Source organism: Nerophis ophidion, linkage group LG08, assembly GCF_033978795.1.
Source record: "Nerophis ophidion isolate RoL-2023_Sa linkage group LG08, RoL_Noph_v1.0, whole genome shotgun sequence".
NCBI classification, from domain to species: Eukaryota; Metazoa; Chordata; class Actinopteri; order Syngnathiformes; family Syngnathidae; genus Nerophis; species Nerophis ophidion.
In genome coordinates, this window is record NC_084618.1 from 68,433,428 (window position 1) to 68,449,982 (window position 16,555).

Here is a 16,555-nt window from a genome sequence, read left to right on the forward strand (position 1 = left end):
GTCTGGCAGCCACGCCACCTGCAGCCTGCCCAGAGCGGGAGGAAGCAGCGGGGAGAAAAGCCCAGGAGACAACCAGCATCCAGCCTGTCCTCCACGGGGGGGAAGAAGAAGAAGAAGAAGAAGAAGAAGAAGAAGAAGAAGAAGAAAATGATGATGATGATTGCCTCGGATGGGAGCAAAGCACGGAGCTGCTCAGCTTCACACGCCAGAAGATCAAATGAAGACTTTGATACTTTCTAATTGACTACTTGATTGAAAGTCTTTAAGACGGGTGTGCAACAAGAGATTTTAAATGAAGACAATGGAACCCAAAAGACATGGTCCTACATAACACAATATCATACCATTTGTGGATATTATAAAAAATATCATACCATTTTATATTTTATATATATATATACAGCCCCACCCTACTCACTAAATATAGCTACAAAGTGGATCATTTGTATTATGTATATAATTGTGTTATGTATTATTATTGTATTATTGTGTATTATATTATTAATGTAGTATTATAATTGTGTTATCTATTCTTGTATTATTATGTATCATAATTGTGTTATTATTCTTGTATTTTTGTACCATTATGTATCATAATTGTGTTTTCTATTATATTGTATTATTATGTACTATTGTGTATTGCTATTGTGTTATTATCGATTTGTATTATATTGTATTATCCATTATTCTTGTATTATGTATTATATTTTATTATAATTGTTATTTATTATTTATAATTATTGTATTTTTATGTATCATTATTTCATTATGTATTATTATGTATTATAATGATAAATTATAATAACTTGTAAAAAGAGCTCAGCAGCGCATGCACTTTTTGCATCAGCTGAAAAGAGGACAGGTCGATCCCCCCATTCTCAGCACATTCTCCAGAGGCACTATAGAGACCACCTGCTGACCTACAACATCTCTGCCTGCAATGCCTCAGACTGGAAGTCTCTCCAGAGAGTGCTGAGGACGGAAGAAAAGATCATCAGGACTCCTCTTCCTCCTATCCAGGAGATGGCAAAAAGCCGCTGCCTGACCAGGGCTCAGAAAATCTGCAAAGACTCCTCCCACCCCCACCAAGGACTCTTTTCACTGCTGGACTCTAGAAAGAGGTTCCGCAGCCTCCGAAGCAGAACCTCCAGGTTCTGTAACAGCTTCTTCCCTCGGGCCGCAAGACTCTTAAAGGCATCATAATTAAAATTATCTCCTCAACTCTCCCGAAATGGATTAACTCGCTGGAATAAAAAAGACAATATAACATACATCCATAAAGGTTGGTGCATGTGAACAAGTGCAATGTATTTATCTGTACAGTAATCTAATTATTTATTTATATATATGCACATATATTTATTTATTTTATATATATATATATATTTAATTATATATGCACCTTATTGCTTTTTTTATCCTGCACTGCCGTTAGTTTATGCAACACAATTTTGTTCTTATCTGTGCTGTAAAGTTCACATTTGAATGACAATAAAAAGGAAGTTAAAAAAGATTATCTTGTCATTATCAATTATATTTGTATTATTGTGTATTATAATTGTGTTAGCTATTGTTATTGTAATATTGTGTGTTATCGTATTATGTATTATAATTGTGTTATGTATTATTCTTGTATTTTTGTATCATTATTGTGTTATCTATTATATTGTATTATTGTGTCATTATCTATTATTATATTGTATTATCTATTATTTTTGTATTATGTACTATCATTATATTTTATATCATCACCATTAACTATTATAATGATCTATCTATTATTCTTGTATTACTATGTATCATTATTGTATTATTGTATTATTATTATTGTATTATAATTGTCATTATCAACAATATTTGTAACATTATGTATTATAATTGTGTTATTATTTATCACTATTGTATTGTGTATTATTGTATTATGATGTGTGATTTTGTTGGACTTCTTATAACAACACAACAATGCAAATGAAGCCTGGAGAGACCATCTGGCTGCTTCACACAAGACCAGTCCACATCCTTCAGGACATTTTTTTCTTCCCGAGTTTTAATGAGCTAAGGAGCTGACAGGTGCACAAAGGTCACACAGGTGCACAAAGGTCACACAGGTGCACAAAGATCACAGGGAGCTGACATTGTGCTCTTGGGCAAGGACTTTTGCAACTTACTATCTCACCATGCAGTGCGGGGGCGAGCATGTTGCGTAATGAGGCCCAGCGGCTACTTGAGCAGGATTGTGGATCAGAAAGTGCTTTAAGTGCAAACGTGGTCACGTGGTCACATGGTCACATGGTCACGTGGTCACGTGGTCACATGACAGGATTCTAAAAAGCAAGCGCAGGTTTACTTTTTTGAGGGCGTGGCCATGATGTCAATCCACCAACTGATGATGTGTATTTTGTCCAATCAGCTTCAGTTTCTCATGGAAAATAAAAACTTCAATGCTCTCCTCAATGTTGGGGAGTATTAAAGTTGACTTATGTTTATTTATAGGAATAAAGGGAATAAGCGGTAGAAAATGGATGGATGGATGGAAAGTGAGTGTTTGAGGTCCTGGAGCCTCAAGGGTCTCAGTCATCCAAGTGTTAAACATGTTCAAATATTCACTGCAGGTCCATTTCTGTTACTTTTTACTTCTTTTATGTCTTCATGCGCTTTTTGCACTTTTTTTTTTCAAATTGATGCTGTAAGTGTAATATTTGATGTAAAGTGATTAAAGTCCTAAATAGATTAATCAACCAATCATAACATTGATTTGAATTCATTATTACTTGGTGAAGAATGACAGTTGTAAAAATAAAAGACCCACTTAATGGCCCCCACTCATACATGTGTTCAAGATAAGTCATATTTAACAATAGATCATATTTAAGTCACATAATAGATCATATTTAAGTCATATGTAACAATAGATCATATTGAAGTCATATTTAACAATAGATCATATTTAAGTCATATAATAGATCATATTTAAGTCATATAATAGATCATATTTAAGTCATATGTAACAATAGATCATATTTAAGTCATATGTAACAATAGATCATATTTAAGTCATATATAATAATAGATCATATTCCAAACTCTAATCAACTCTGATTTATTTGTCAATTACGAGTTTTCAAAATGAGTTTTCTGTCAATATTTCAACATGTTTTCCTGACATTTCACCTCTTTTTTTTTTGTGTGTGGTAATATTACTTTTAAAATGTGCCAGGGGGCCTGAGGGCCACAAATGTCTCCCGGGCCGCACTGTGGTCCAAACAACACCTTTGTGTGTTTCTTGCAACAGGAACTATGTCAACTATTTGTGGATGAAACCACACAACTGGAACCCACACCTACTTCCTGTTCCTGGGCCCTATGCATTGTGGGTAATGTAGTATTTACATGGCTCTGATGGACCTCCAAACTCATGCTTGTAGATCCTTCTATGTTAGAATCCATCACTGCACACAAAACATCCACTTTATAGTTGCTGGGATTTATTCCTTCAAACAAGTTACAAAAACATTGTTTCTATCGTCTTCTTAGTAATACAAGTAGTAATAATAGTAATAATAGTAGTAATAATAGTAGTAGTAATAGTAGTAATAATAGTAGTAGTAATAGTAGTAGTAGTGATAATAGTAGTATTAGTAGTAAGAATAGTTGCAGGTGTCATAGACAGAGCGGGAAGAAGTAGTTGTTCTCCATCCATCTTCTTTCACTAATCCCAGGTGGGGTCGCGGGGGCAGCAGCCTAAGTAGAGAAGTCCCCCCCAGCCCTTTGGTCCATGTCCTCCCGGGGGATCCCGAGGCGTTCCCAGGCCAGCTAGGAGACATAGTCCCCCCAACCTGTCTGAGGACTTCCCTGTGGTCTCCTTTGTCCTAAACACCTCCCTGGGGAGACTTTCAGGGGACATTCTGACCAGATGCTTGAACCACCTCATCTGGATCCTCTCCATGTGATAGAACTTCTCACCCTATCTCGAAGGGAGAGACACTTGTACCTGTGATCTTGTCCTTTAGGTCGTAGCCCAAAGATCAGGACCATAGGTGAGAATAGGGTTGTAGATCTTGTACCTGAGATCTTGTCCTTTAGGTCATAGCCCAAAGATCATGACCATAGGTGAGGATAGGGTTGTAGATCTTGTACCTGTGATCTTGTCCTTTAGGTCATAGCCCAAAGATCATGACCATAGGTGAGTATAGGGTTGTAGATCTTGTACCTGAGATATTGTCCTTTAGGCCGTAGCCCAAAGATCAGGACCATAGGTGAGTATACGGTCGTAGATCTTGTACCTGTGATCTTGTCCTTTAGGTCATAGCCCAAAGATCATGACCATAGGTGAGTATAGGGTTGTAGATCTTGTACCTGAGATATTGTCCTTTAGGTCGTAGCCCAAAGATCATGACCATAGGTGAGTATAGGGTTGTAGATCTTGTACCTGTGATCTTGTCCTTTAGGTCGTAGCCCAAAGTTCAGGACCATAGGTGAGTATAGGGTCGTAGATCTTGTACCTGAGATCTTGTCCTTTAGGTCATAGCTCAAAGATTATGACCATAGGTGAGGATAGGGTTGTAGATCTTGTACCCGTGATCTTGTCCTTTAGGTCATAGCTCAAAGATTATGACCATAGGTGACTACAGGGTCGTAGATCTTGTACCCGTGATCTTGTCCTTTAGGTCATAGCCCAAAGATCAGGACCATAGGTGAGTATAGGGTCGTAGATCTTGTACCCGTGATCTTGTCCTTTAGGTCGTAGCCCAAAGATCATGACCACAGGTGGGGATGGTAGCTCCACCGGTAAATTGAGAGCTTTGCCTTCCGGCTCAGCTCCTTCTTCACCAAGACGGACCGATACAGTGTCCACATCACTGCAGACGCCGCACCGATCCAGTCTTCCCTCACCGGTGAACAAGAATCCCAAGTACTTGAAGTCCTCAACTTGGGTCAGGGTCTCCCTCCCAACCCAGAGTTGACACTCCATCCTTTTCTGGACGAGAACCATGGACTCTGTATTGGAAGTGGTGGTACTGTTATGGAGAAGTTAGGTCTACAAAACCTAGATCTACAGGACTCCCAGGTACTTGTACTCAAACACTTGTGGCAAGATCTGGTCCCCAAACCCGGACTTGGACCTTCACCCTTATTCAGGCAAGAACCATGGACTCAAATTTGGAGGTGGTGGTACTGTTGGACAGTCATGGAGAAGTTTGGTCTACAAAACCTTGACCTACAAAGTCAAGAAGTATGAGAAGAGGTCCTACAAAGTCATGCTGGACTAGTCTGGTCCGTGCCAGCCCAGCAGGAAAGGTTCCCGACATATCATCTTCCATAGAAAAAGGTGTGCTCTGACCTAAAGGTCGCCGACTACAAGCACAATGACGGGAGATCCAATGTGGTAAGAACTGTTGTGGGTCCTGGACTGTGCAGGTGTACCTGAGAGGACAGGTGAGTGCGTTCAAGCGGAATAAGGACTTCTGGAAGACCGCTAGACATTTGACTGCTTGGGGGTGAAAGTCCACACTGGTTGGCTTTTCCTACGAGGACTTGTGCTCTCAAGATGGTGGACCAGGTTGGTCTACATCTCCTGGACTAGGCTGGTCTACATTTCCTGGACCAGGTTGGTCTACATCTCCTGGACCAGGTTGGTCTACATCTCCTGGACCAGGCTGGTGTACATCTCCTGGACCAGGTTGGTCTACATCTCCTGGACTAGGCTGGTCTACATCTCCTGGACCAGGTTGGTGTACATCTCCTGGACCAGGCCGGTCTTCATCCCCTGGACCAAGCCGGTCTTCATCCCCTGGACCAAGCCGGTCTTCATCTCCTGGACTAGGCTGGTGTACATCCCCTGGATCAGGCCGGTCTTCACATCCTGGACCAGGCTGGTGTACATCTCCTGGACCAGGCCGGTTTATATCTCCTGGACCAGGCCGGTCTTCACCTCCTGGACCAGGCCGGTCTTCACCTCCTGGACCAGGCCGGTCTTCACCTCCTGGACCGGGCCGGTCTTCACCTCCTCCTGCTCCGGGTGTGTTTCACCAGCTTCCTCCTCCTGAGGATCATGTGGTAGAGCTTCTCCAGGCCCTGCTGAAGTCCCTGGCCGTCCACGGCGCTGCAGGCGTGCACGTAGCGCGGCGTGCACGCGCTCAGTTCGTGCAGGGCCAGCAGCTTCTCCACCTGGCCGGCGGGGAGGGCGGCGTCCAGGTCCTGCTTGTTGGCCAGAACCAGGACGGGGACGCCCTGGTTCTCGGAGCTGCGGCTGATCTTGTGGAGCTCCACCCGAGCCTCCTCCATGCGCTCCGCCTCGGAGGCGTCCACCACGAACACCAGGCCGTCCGTGCGCCGCGTGTACGACTTCCAGAGGGGGCGGAGCTTCTCCTGGCCGCCCACGTCCCACACCTGGAAGGTGACGGGCCGGGATCCGCCCACCGCCACCTTCACCTTCTCCGTGTTGAAGCCCTTGGTGGGGATGGTCTCCACAAAGTCCTTCAGCTTGAGGCGGTAGAGCAGGGAGGTCTTGCCGGCCGAGTCCAGGCCGACCACCACCACGTGCACGCACTGGAAGCTGGGCAGGAAGCAGCTGGGGGGCGCCACCTCGCCCAGGTGGTTACCCATAATTCCACAGCTGAGGACTGGCCCGCGGTTTTGGATCCTCTGGCCTTCAGACCAACATCAGGGAGTCCACAATCCTGACCTAAACAAACAAAGGATTCAATTAACTCCCTTCTTATCTGGGGGTTCTCAGTGGGGTGGGGGCCCCCCCCTGGGGTTGGGGGGGCGTGAAGGGCATTAGCTTGATAGCATCTTTAGTGTTAGCGAAGAACTATCTGGACACAAACTGATAACTAAAATACTTTAGATTGAAGGGGGGGGGGGGGGGACACACATCCACTGGGGGGGTGGGGGAGGGGGAACACACACATCTACTCGGGGGGGAGGGGCACACACATCCACTTGGGGGGGGGGGGGGGGGGTGAGACGTGAGAGTGTAATGACATCATCATCTCCATCGAGCTTTACAACTCTTGGTACACAGCTGCATTGACTCTGGACTTGATGAAACACAGTGGACCAAAACCAGCAGCTGACATGGCTCCCCAAACCATTGCTGACTGAGGGAACTTCCGTTGTCTAGAGTTCAGGCGTGACTTGACCATAGGAATACGGCTACTGAAGCTGTATCTGTTGTAAAGCTCGATGGAGATGATGATTTCATTTTCCAGCATGATCTGGCACCTGCCCACAGTGCCAAAACCAGCAGTACTGACCATGTGTACTGACCATGGCATTACTGTCCTCCATTGGCCTGACAACTCCCCTGACCTGAACCCCGTAGAGAATTTGTGGGTTATTGTGAAGAAGAAGCTGAAAGACACCAGACCCAATAATGCAAATGAGCTAAAAGCCGCTTTTGAAGCATCCTGTGCATCCATAACACCTCAGCAATGCCACAGGCTGACTGATAAAACTTAGGTCCCCTTGGGACAAGACAGGAAATAGGGTTACCTCATGTTTATACTTAGTACAGAACCATATTGACACATAATGAATGAACATTAAAATCTGAGGGGAGGGGCGTAAACAATTTTTTTGTTGTCAGGGGGCGTGAGAGGAAATAGTGTAATACACATGCAAATACAAAAAAAGACATTAACTTTGGGGGGGGAACACAAAATACATTTGATCCCGGGGAGGGGGGCATGAGAGGTAAGAGCATAATAGCATCTTTAGCGTTGGTAAATAACTTGAAACTTAAAACATAAAATAATAAACATTAAATTCAGGGGGGGGCGTGAACAAAATGATGTTGCCTGGGGGAGGGGGGGTGAGAGGAAATAGTTATTTACCAACGCAGTTACCTATCTTGATTTACAGTTTAAAAAAAAGACAATAACTTGGGGGGGGTTGCATGAAATAAATTTGCTCCCCAGAGGGGGGGGGGGGCATGAGAGGTAAGAGCGTAATAGCATCTTTAGTGTTGGTTAATAACTTGAAACATATAATATAATAAACAATTCAGGGGGGGGGGGGCATGAGAGGAAATAGCGTAATAGAATATTTAGTGTAGGTTAATAACTATAAAATAAGCATTAACTTCGGGAGGGGGGGGGGCATGAGAGGTAAGAGCATAATAGCATCTTTAGTGTTGGTAAATAACTTGAAACTTATAACATAAAATAATAAACATTAAATTCAGGGGGGGCGTGAAAAAATGATGTTGCCTGGGGGGCGTGAGAGGAAATAGGTAACAGCGTTGGTAAATAACTATCTTGACTTACAGATAAAAAAAAAAGACATTAACTTGGGGGGGGGGGGGGGGGGTTGCATGAAATAAATTTGCTCCCCAGAGGGGGGGGGCATGAGAGGTAAGAGCGTAATAGCATCTTTAGTGTTGGTTAATAACTTGAAACATATAATATAATAAACATTAATTCAGGGGGGGCATGAAAAAAAAGATGTCACCTTGGGGGGCGTGAGAGGAAATAGCGTAATAGAATATTCAGTGTTGGTTAATAACTATAAATTAAGCATTAACTTCGGGAAGGGGGGCATGAGAACAATATTTATCACCAAGGGAGGGATGGGGGGGCGTGAGAGGTAAGAGCATAATAGCATCTTTAGTGTTGGTTAATAACTTGAAACTTATAACATAAAATAATAAACATTAAATTCAGGGGGGGTGTGAACATTTTTTTGTTGCCTGGGGGGCGTGAGAGGAAATAAGTAACAGCGTTGGTAAATAACTATTTTGACGTACAGATAAAAAAAAAGACAATAACTTGGGGGGGGGGTTGCATGAAATAAATTTGCTCCCCAGAGGGGGGGGGGGGGCATGAGAGGTAAGAGCGTAATAGCATCTTTAGTGTTGGTTAATAACTTGAAACATATAATATAATAAACATTAATTCAGAGGGGGCATGAAAAAAAAGATGTCACCTGGGGGGAGTGAGAGGTTATAGCGTAATAGAATATTTAGTGTTGGTTAATAAGTATTAACTTCGGGAGGGGGGGCATGAAAACAATATTTCACACCAAGGGAGGGATGGGGGGGGGCATGAGAGGTAAGAGCATATTAGCATCTTTAGCGTGTGTAAAGAACTATCTTGATACATAATGATTCAAAAAAGACAGACAAACTTATGGGGGGGGGGGGGGGGGCGTGAGAAGAGATTGTGTAGTAACATCTTTAGTCTTAGTGAAGAACTATCTTGACATGGACATCTAAAACAATGAGCATTAACTTCCGGGGGGGGGGGGGGGGGGGGGGGGTGAGAGAAGAAATAGGCTATATTTAGTAAAGAACTACAGATAAAAATATCAACATTAATATCTGGGGGGGGCATGAAAACAATTCTGAGAGTAAATAGCATAATAGTATCTTCAGTGTTGGTGAAGAACTATCTAGTAATATAAGCCCTTTGAGACACTAGTGATTTAGGGCTATATAAGTAAACATTGATTGATTGATTGACATGACCTCCAACAATGATGTCACGGGGGGGGGGGGGGGGGTGAGAAGGACGTCATGATTAAATCAAGATTGATTAGCGAGACAAAGACAAAGACTAAAGATAATCCACTTGAGTTAATCCTCTTCTTGACATCAAAACATCTTCTTCACATTTAAAGCAGAAAGTGTCCAAAGTGTAGCCCCGGGGACATTTGTGGTCCATGTTTACTCTTTTAGAGGCACAAACGTTAGCATTGTAATATTAGCATGCTAGTTGCTATGTTTACTCTTTTAGAGGCACAAATGTTAGCATTGTAATATTAGCATGCTAGTTGCTATGTTTACTCTTTTAGCGGCACAAATGTTAGCATTGTAATATTAGCATGCTAGTTGCTATGTTTACTCTTTTAGCGGCACAAATGTTAGCATTGTAATATTAGCATGCTAGTTGCTATGTTTACTCTTTTAGCGGCACAAACCTTAGCATTGTAATATTAGCATGCTAGTTGCTATGTTTACTCTTTTAGCGGCACAAATGTTAGCATTGTAATATTAGCATGCTAGTTGCTATGTTTACTCTTTTAGCGGCACAAATGTTAGCATTGTAATATTAGCATGCTAGTTGCTATGTTTACTCTTTTAGAGGCACAAATGTTAGCATTGTAATATTAGCATGCTAGTTGCTATGTTTACTCTTTTAGAGGCACAAATGTTAGCATTGTAATATTAGCATGCTAGTTGCTATGTTTACTCTTTTAGAGGCACAAATGTTAGCATTGTAATATTAGCATGCTAGTTGCTATGTTCAGTTAGCAGGTGTACACCTCAGCCTCAAATCTTGTGTTACTAGTCAAATGCTACCTGTTAGCATGTGCTTCTTTTTTTTGTTTGTTTTTTAAGTTAATTGTGTTGCTACACACTAATTGTGTTGCTACACACTAATTGTGTTGCTACACACTAATTGTGTCGCTACACACTAATTGTGTTGCTACACACTAATTGTGTTGCTACACACTAATTGTGTTGCTACACACTAATTGTGTTGCTACACACTAATTGTGTCGCTACACACTAATTGTGTTGCTACACACTAATTGTGTTGCTACACACTAATTGTGTCGCTATACACTAATTGTGTCGCTATACACTAATTGTGTCGCTACACACTAATTGTGTTGCTATACACAAATTGTGTTGCTACACACTAATTGTGTTGCTACACACTAATTGTGTTGCTATACACTAATTGTGTCGCTACACACTAATTGTGTCGCTATACACTAATTGTGTTGCTATACACTAATTGTGTTGCTATACACTAATTGTGTCGCTACACACTAGGAGTGCAACACAAAAACAATTCACATCCAAATCGCGATTCTTATTTATCCCAATTCTAAATCATTTCAGAGTTTTTTTAAGAATCAATTACAAAAGTATGAGTTAGCATTTTAGCATGCTTAAGTTAGCATGCTAGATTTATTTGGAGCTAATTTAGCAGGCACACACCTCACAGGCATATATTTTTGGTGATTGCTACAGCTAGCATTTTAGCATGCTACAGTTAGCATGCTAGATTTATTTGGAGCTAATTTAGCAGGTACACTCCTCAGAGTCATATGTTTTGGTGCTTGTTACAGTTAGCATGCTAGATTTATTTGGAACTTATTTAGCAGGTACTTTGGAAGGTGAAAACTAGCAAAGTGGCCCCCCTGAAGTCTGTGGCCCTCACTCCCCCCCCCTACAAAGTGGCCCCCCCTGTCTGCTTGAAGTCCCAGTCACCTAACCAGCGTGTTTCCAAGAAAGCCGAGCATGCAGGTGTGTACCTTGGTCTTGGCGGAAGTGGTCCTCAGGTGTGCGTCACAAAGGTGCGTGCAGGAAGCATTAAGTCCATGATGATGATGATGATGATGATGATGATGCGGACTCCTCCGTGCTCGTCCTGCGTCTGCCAAGATGACGCCGGGAGCGCGCAGGACGCCACAGAGCCCCGATGACGTCACAGCCAACGAGCCGCCCTCATTTCTGACATGTTTCCTCCTCTTGCTCTTTCTTTGATGTGCCGCTGTTGCCGCCCCGCCTCAGCAGCACTTTCATGACGTCACAGGACGGAAGTTATTGGCAGGATTTTCTCCTTTTTCACGCCCTCGCCTGCCAAGTTGACGCGACAGCGCCCCTGCGTGGCCACTGTGACGAACTACAGCCCGCCTCTCCCTCAAAGTCTGCTATTCCAAAATTATTCCCGGACTTTGAAAACTTCAACCTGAACTTGATAACTGAATGTCAAGTTGTGGAATGTTCCAGAATGATGTTTTACAGTGTGGCGCCTCGGGAGACTACGGGGGCTCAACTGGGACAAACTTAATAAAATACAATTTGACAAAATACCTTTGTGTCAAACAAATACAACAGAATTAAATACATAAATGTGTTCATAAATGTGTCATTATTGTCATGAGAGAGTACATTTATTAATTGAATTATTTACAAATTCAAATCATGATTTAATCATTTTATTACAATACTGATGTAATTAATTTTTTCAAATTAAATTATATCCAGATTTTAATAATTATTTCACGCATGATCGATTTATATTTTTAGTTAATTTTTATTTTTTGCGTTGGCCGCTTTTTTGAGGGACTTCCGCAGTTCAAAAGCAATCATTGGACAGTCCTATTAGCCCCGCCCACTGGCTGTGACAGCAAGGGGACATGTTAGCCCCGCCCACTGGCTGTGACGGCAGAGGTTGACAGTTTGATATAAAATATTCAACTCCATAAACAATTACAATGTGAAATAATAGAATGAATCATTATTAAATAAAACGAACGAATTAATGAAATATTGAAACCATTATTTTGAATAATTACAAAGTGAAAGAAAATCAAGAAGTGAAAGCATACTTAAATGACTAAATTATGCAAATATTGAACTAAATAAATATTGCCATAATTATTTTTAAATACCTAAATTAAGATGTCATTTAAAAAAATAATTAAATAAATTACTAATGTAATTCAATATTAAGCTAAATAATTAAATATTGAAATAATCACTGTAACTAATAAAATCGTGGGATAATGACATCAGGAATAAAATGATTGAATAATGAAAAAACTACATTGTTTTAATATTGAACTAAATCATTAAATATCCTAATAATTATTTAAATCATTAGATAAGTAAATGTACTTTTTCATTAAATAATGCAATGACCTATTTAATGACAGATTTGTGTATATAAATTGAATTATATTTAATGACAGATTTAAGTAACTATGTAAATACATTTTTATTTTGATGATGGTAAAAATTGAACTCTGGTCTGTGGGCGTGGTCTGGAAAGGAGCCAATTAAACAGTATTTAGTCTATTTTGTTGTGAACAGACTCACCTTTAGCTACCTGAGTGGATTGTGTTCACCTCATCTCTTACCTTTATAACAATAGTTACAAGCTTTTATTTTGAAAAGACATCTTACATGTTATAATCCTGCTGTTTGTGCATTTTGATTTTGATTGTCAATAAACTGTTTTTTTTATCCCGAATTAAAAAGAATGAAAGCATCTTATATTCATATATACTTTAAACATTTATACACACACACACATATATATGTATATATATATATATACACATACATACATACATACATATATATATATATATATATATATATCCCCAGCTGCATGTCTTTGGAGGTGAGAAGAAGCCGGAGTAGAAGCCACGCAGTCACAGGGAGAACATGCAAACTCCACACAGAAATAACTTAAAATTTACGGAAAGTGGTGGGAAAAATACTTTATTTCCCAGAATGCTTTACTCCATCCAATTATTTAAAAAGATATTATAGATAAAATATATTTGAAAAAACCAAAGCATGTTTTGAACAAATATTTTATGTATTATAACTTTGAAAATATGGGAAATACTGGACAAATACTCTATCCAAATATTAAAGAAAAAAAAAATTTAAAAACGTAAAAAAAAAAAAAAAATCATTTTTACATCAAAAATATTTGATGTATTATAACTTTGAAATTATAGAAAATAGTGCAAAAATAAATCCCAGAATGCTTTCCTTTAATTATTAAAGAACAATCATTTCAAAAAAATATATAAAAAAATATTTGATAACAAAAGTATTTGACTGTAATTATAAAGAATGGAAAGTGATGAACTTGCCCTTCCTGCTGTTGACCAACTCTCTCCTAACGTGATTCAAGTGATCGTATTCATTGATTGAAAAAAGAATATTGAAAATGCTTGCTTCCATAGTGCATCTATTTGTCCGCGCTGGTAAACAACAACAACAACAACAACAATGTGAAGAACATGAAACATACATTAATGTGCACAAAGTCATTGAATCCAGAATATGTGAGTGGACATGTAGCATTAGCATTAGCATCTTTCCCTCAGCCTCACAATAAAGTGCAACTTGTGTTGTCTTCCCTCATGTTTCTACCTGAGCGTGTTGCCAAGGTGCTTCTAGCTCCATCACTTCCAGCAGGTGGGAAGATGATCACCTGACCGGGTGCGGGGTGGTGGAGTTGGTGCCGCAGTCGATGTACTCGAAGGTGTCCACGGACAGCTGCTCGGTGTGGGACAGGTAGGAGATGTTCATGGTCATCCTGGCAGGACAAGGAGAGTCATCATCATCATCATCATCATCATCACCCAAGCATGCTGGACTCACTGCAGCTCCAGGAACAAGGTGTGGATGTTGATCTCGCTGGACTGGCAGAAGGTGCTGCAAGAGCAGGAGTGTGTTGGACGGCTGGAGACCACAGAGAAGACCAGGTGACTTACCTCAGGCCCTGGTCGGTGATGGGCAGGTCAAGTCGGTAGGTGTACTGCCGGCGGGACAAAGATATTCAGGATAAAAAGCTCATTTTTCATGTCTTCGGGGGAAACTGACCGATTTCTGTGAGCGGGACGAGATGGCGGACATGTTGGACAGCTTGGTCTTGCCCATGACCACGTGGGACACCAGACCTTGGACGTCCAACTCCACGATTTGGACCGGCACAAAGTTCTCATTGACCACGTTGATGAGATTCTGGAGGATGGAACACACCTTGTTTTCTTCTTCATGTAACTTGGGTTTACCTTTGCAACTTGGACTGGTCATGTGACCACAACAATGCTGCTGTCCCACCGCCCCCGCTGGAACATTCCATGGACTACAAAGTCCGTCTCAACTCCAAACAAACCAAGGGAAAGAATGAGTTTCACAGACTTTATGCTTTTATTGTACTGCAACTAACACTCTTTGTTTCTGTTCATTCAACACACTAAACACACCTGATGCACATTTCACTGACGTGTGTCTCCAGGAAGTAACAAGTATATTACAAACATTAAAAAAATACATATTAAAAAAATTATCTATATATATATATATATAAGTATAACTGCAGGATAAAATGAGTAGTATTTTTTGACATAGTGAAGTGTCATTGCTCATCGATGTGATTGCACATTTAATAAAAATAATTTAATAGTGATGTAAACCACCTTTATCACTTTAAAAAAAAAAAACAAAGTTGTCCCAAATCCTTCATTGTTATATCTTTACATATTTGTCCTTCCTTTCTTATTCCAACTATAAATAAACTTCAATTATTTTAAAACAATATGTGTGTATATATATATTTAGTTGTGTTCCTCAAATGTGTCATGAAGCTAATAAAGTTGCCTGATATGAAGCAATACAGCTGTTAAGTATTCCATCAGTGTACTACCACGATTACCATTGGAAAAAATATCAAAAATTGAAGTTTATTTTGAAAGATAAGCAACCAAGATGGCGGTGGACCACAACACTCACCGTGACCTCCATTTGCACGGCGCCCGGCGTGAAGTAGACCACCACGGACAGCACGGACACGGGCGACAGGCTGACACTCCGAGGGAAGAGGAAGAAGAGGATGAGGCAGCAGAGGAAGAGACACAGCGCCATGGACACGCACACGTACAACTTCCTGTGGAGGGAACACTCATGTGGTCATGTGACCAAACACACCTACAACTTCCTGTGGAGGGAACACTCATGTGGTCATGTGACCAAACACAGCTACAAACCCTGTTTCCATATGAGTTGGGAAATGGTGTTAGATGTAAATATAAACAGAATACAATGATTTGCAAATCCTTTTCAAGCCATATTCAGTTGAATATGCTACAAAGACAACATATTTCATGTTCAAACTCAAACTTTTTTTTTTTGCAAATAATAATTAACTTAGAATTTCATGGCTGCAACACGTGCCAAAGTAGTTGGGAAAGGGCATGTTCACCACTGTGTTACATCACCTTTTCTTTTAACAACACTCAATAAACGTTTAGGAACTGAGGAAACTAATTGTTGAAGCTTTGAAAGTGGAATTCTTTCCCATTCTTGTTTTATGTAGAGCTTCAGTCCTTCAACAGTCCGGGGTCTCCGCTGTCCTATTTTACGCTTCATAATGCGCCACACATTTTCCATGGGAGACAGGTCTGGACTGCAGGCGGGCCAGGAAAGTCCCCGCACTCTATTACTACAAAGCCACACTGTTGTAACGTGCTGAATGTGGCTTGGTATTGTCTTGCTTAAATAAGCAGGGGCGTCCATGAAAAAGACGGCGCTTGGATGGCAGCATATGTTGTTCCAAAAGCTGTATGTACCTCTCAGCATTAATGGTGCCTTCACAGATGTGTACCGTATTTTTCGGACAATAAGTCGCGTTTTTTTTTTTGGTTTGGACTGTGGAGAAAACTGCGACTTATAGTCCGAAAAATACGGTAAGTTACCCACGCCTTGGGCACTAATGCACCCCCATACCATCACACATGCTGGCTTTTACACTTTGTGTCAATAACAGTCTGGATGGTTCACTTCCCCTTTGGTCCGGATGACACGATGTCGAATATTTCCAAAAAACAATTTGAAATGTGGACTCGTCAGACCACAGAACACTTTCCCACTTTGCATCAGTCCATCTTAGATGATCTCGGGCCCAGAGAAGCCGGCGGCGTTTCTGGATGTTGTTGATAAATGGCTTTGGCTTTGCATAGTAGAACTTTAACTTGCACTTACAGATGTAGTGACAAACTGTAGTTACTGACA

General features: G+C 40.9%; 2 protein-coding genes across 4 annotated transcripts in view; both read right to left on the reverse strand.

The window, feature by feature from the left end:
* Positions 1 to 2,688: 2,688 nt before the first annotated feature.
* Positions 2,689 to 11,536, reverse strand: LOC133558294 (ADP-ribosylation factor-like protein 4D). 2 transcript variants are annotated; one of them, XM_061909555.1, is made up of 2 exons: positions 11,269 to 11,536; positions 2,689 to 6,680 (listed from the first exon to the last, which is right to left on the reverse strand). In XM_061909555.1, exon 2 carries the CDS (start codon positions 6,604 to 6,606, stop codon positions 6,001 to 6,003), a length of 606 nt encoding a protein of 201 aa, XP_061765539.1. In that variant the 5' UTR covers positions 6,607 to 6,680; positions 11,269 to 11,536; the 3' UTR covers positions 2,689 to 6,000. The 2 variants fall into 2 exon arrangements, with proteins under 2 accessions (XP_061765539.1, XP_061765540.1); XM_061909556.1 differs by having other exon boundaries at positions 2,689 to 6,685.
* A 1,970-nt stretch (positions 11,537 to 13,506) lies between these two features.
* Positions 13,507 to 16,555, reverse strand: part of tmem106a (transmembrane protein 106A) — a 33,782-nt gene continuing 30,733 nt past the window's right edge. For both annotated transcript variants that reach the window (XM_061909558.1, XM_061909560.1), the window contains 5 exons: positions 15,278 to 15,431; positions 14,366 to 14,506; positions 14,257 to 14,300; positions 14,144 to 14,197; positions 13,507 to 14,078 (listed from right to left, as the gene is read on the reverse strand). In XM_061909558.1, coding sequence (XP_061765542.1) covers positions 13,970 to 14,078; positions 14,144 to 14,197; positions 14,257 to 14,300; positions 14,366 to 14,506; positions 15,278 to 15,431 — 502 coding nt within the window. In that variant the 3' untranslated portion in view covers positions 13,507 to 13,969. The remainder of the gene's footprint in view (positions 14,079 to 14,143; positions 14,198 to 14,256; positions 14,301 to 14,365; positions 14,507 to 15,277; positions 15,432 to 16,555) is intronic.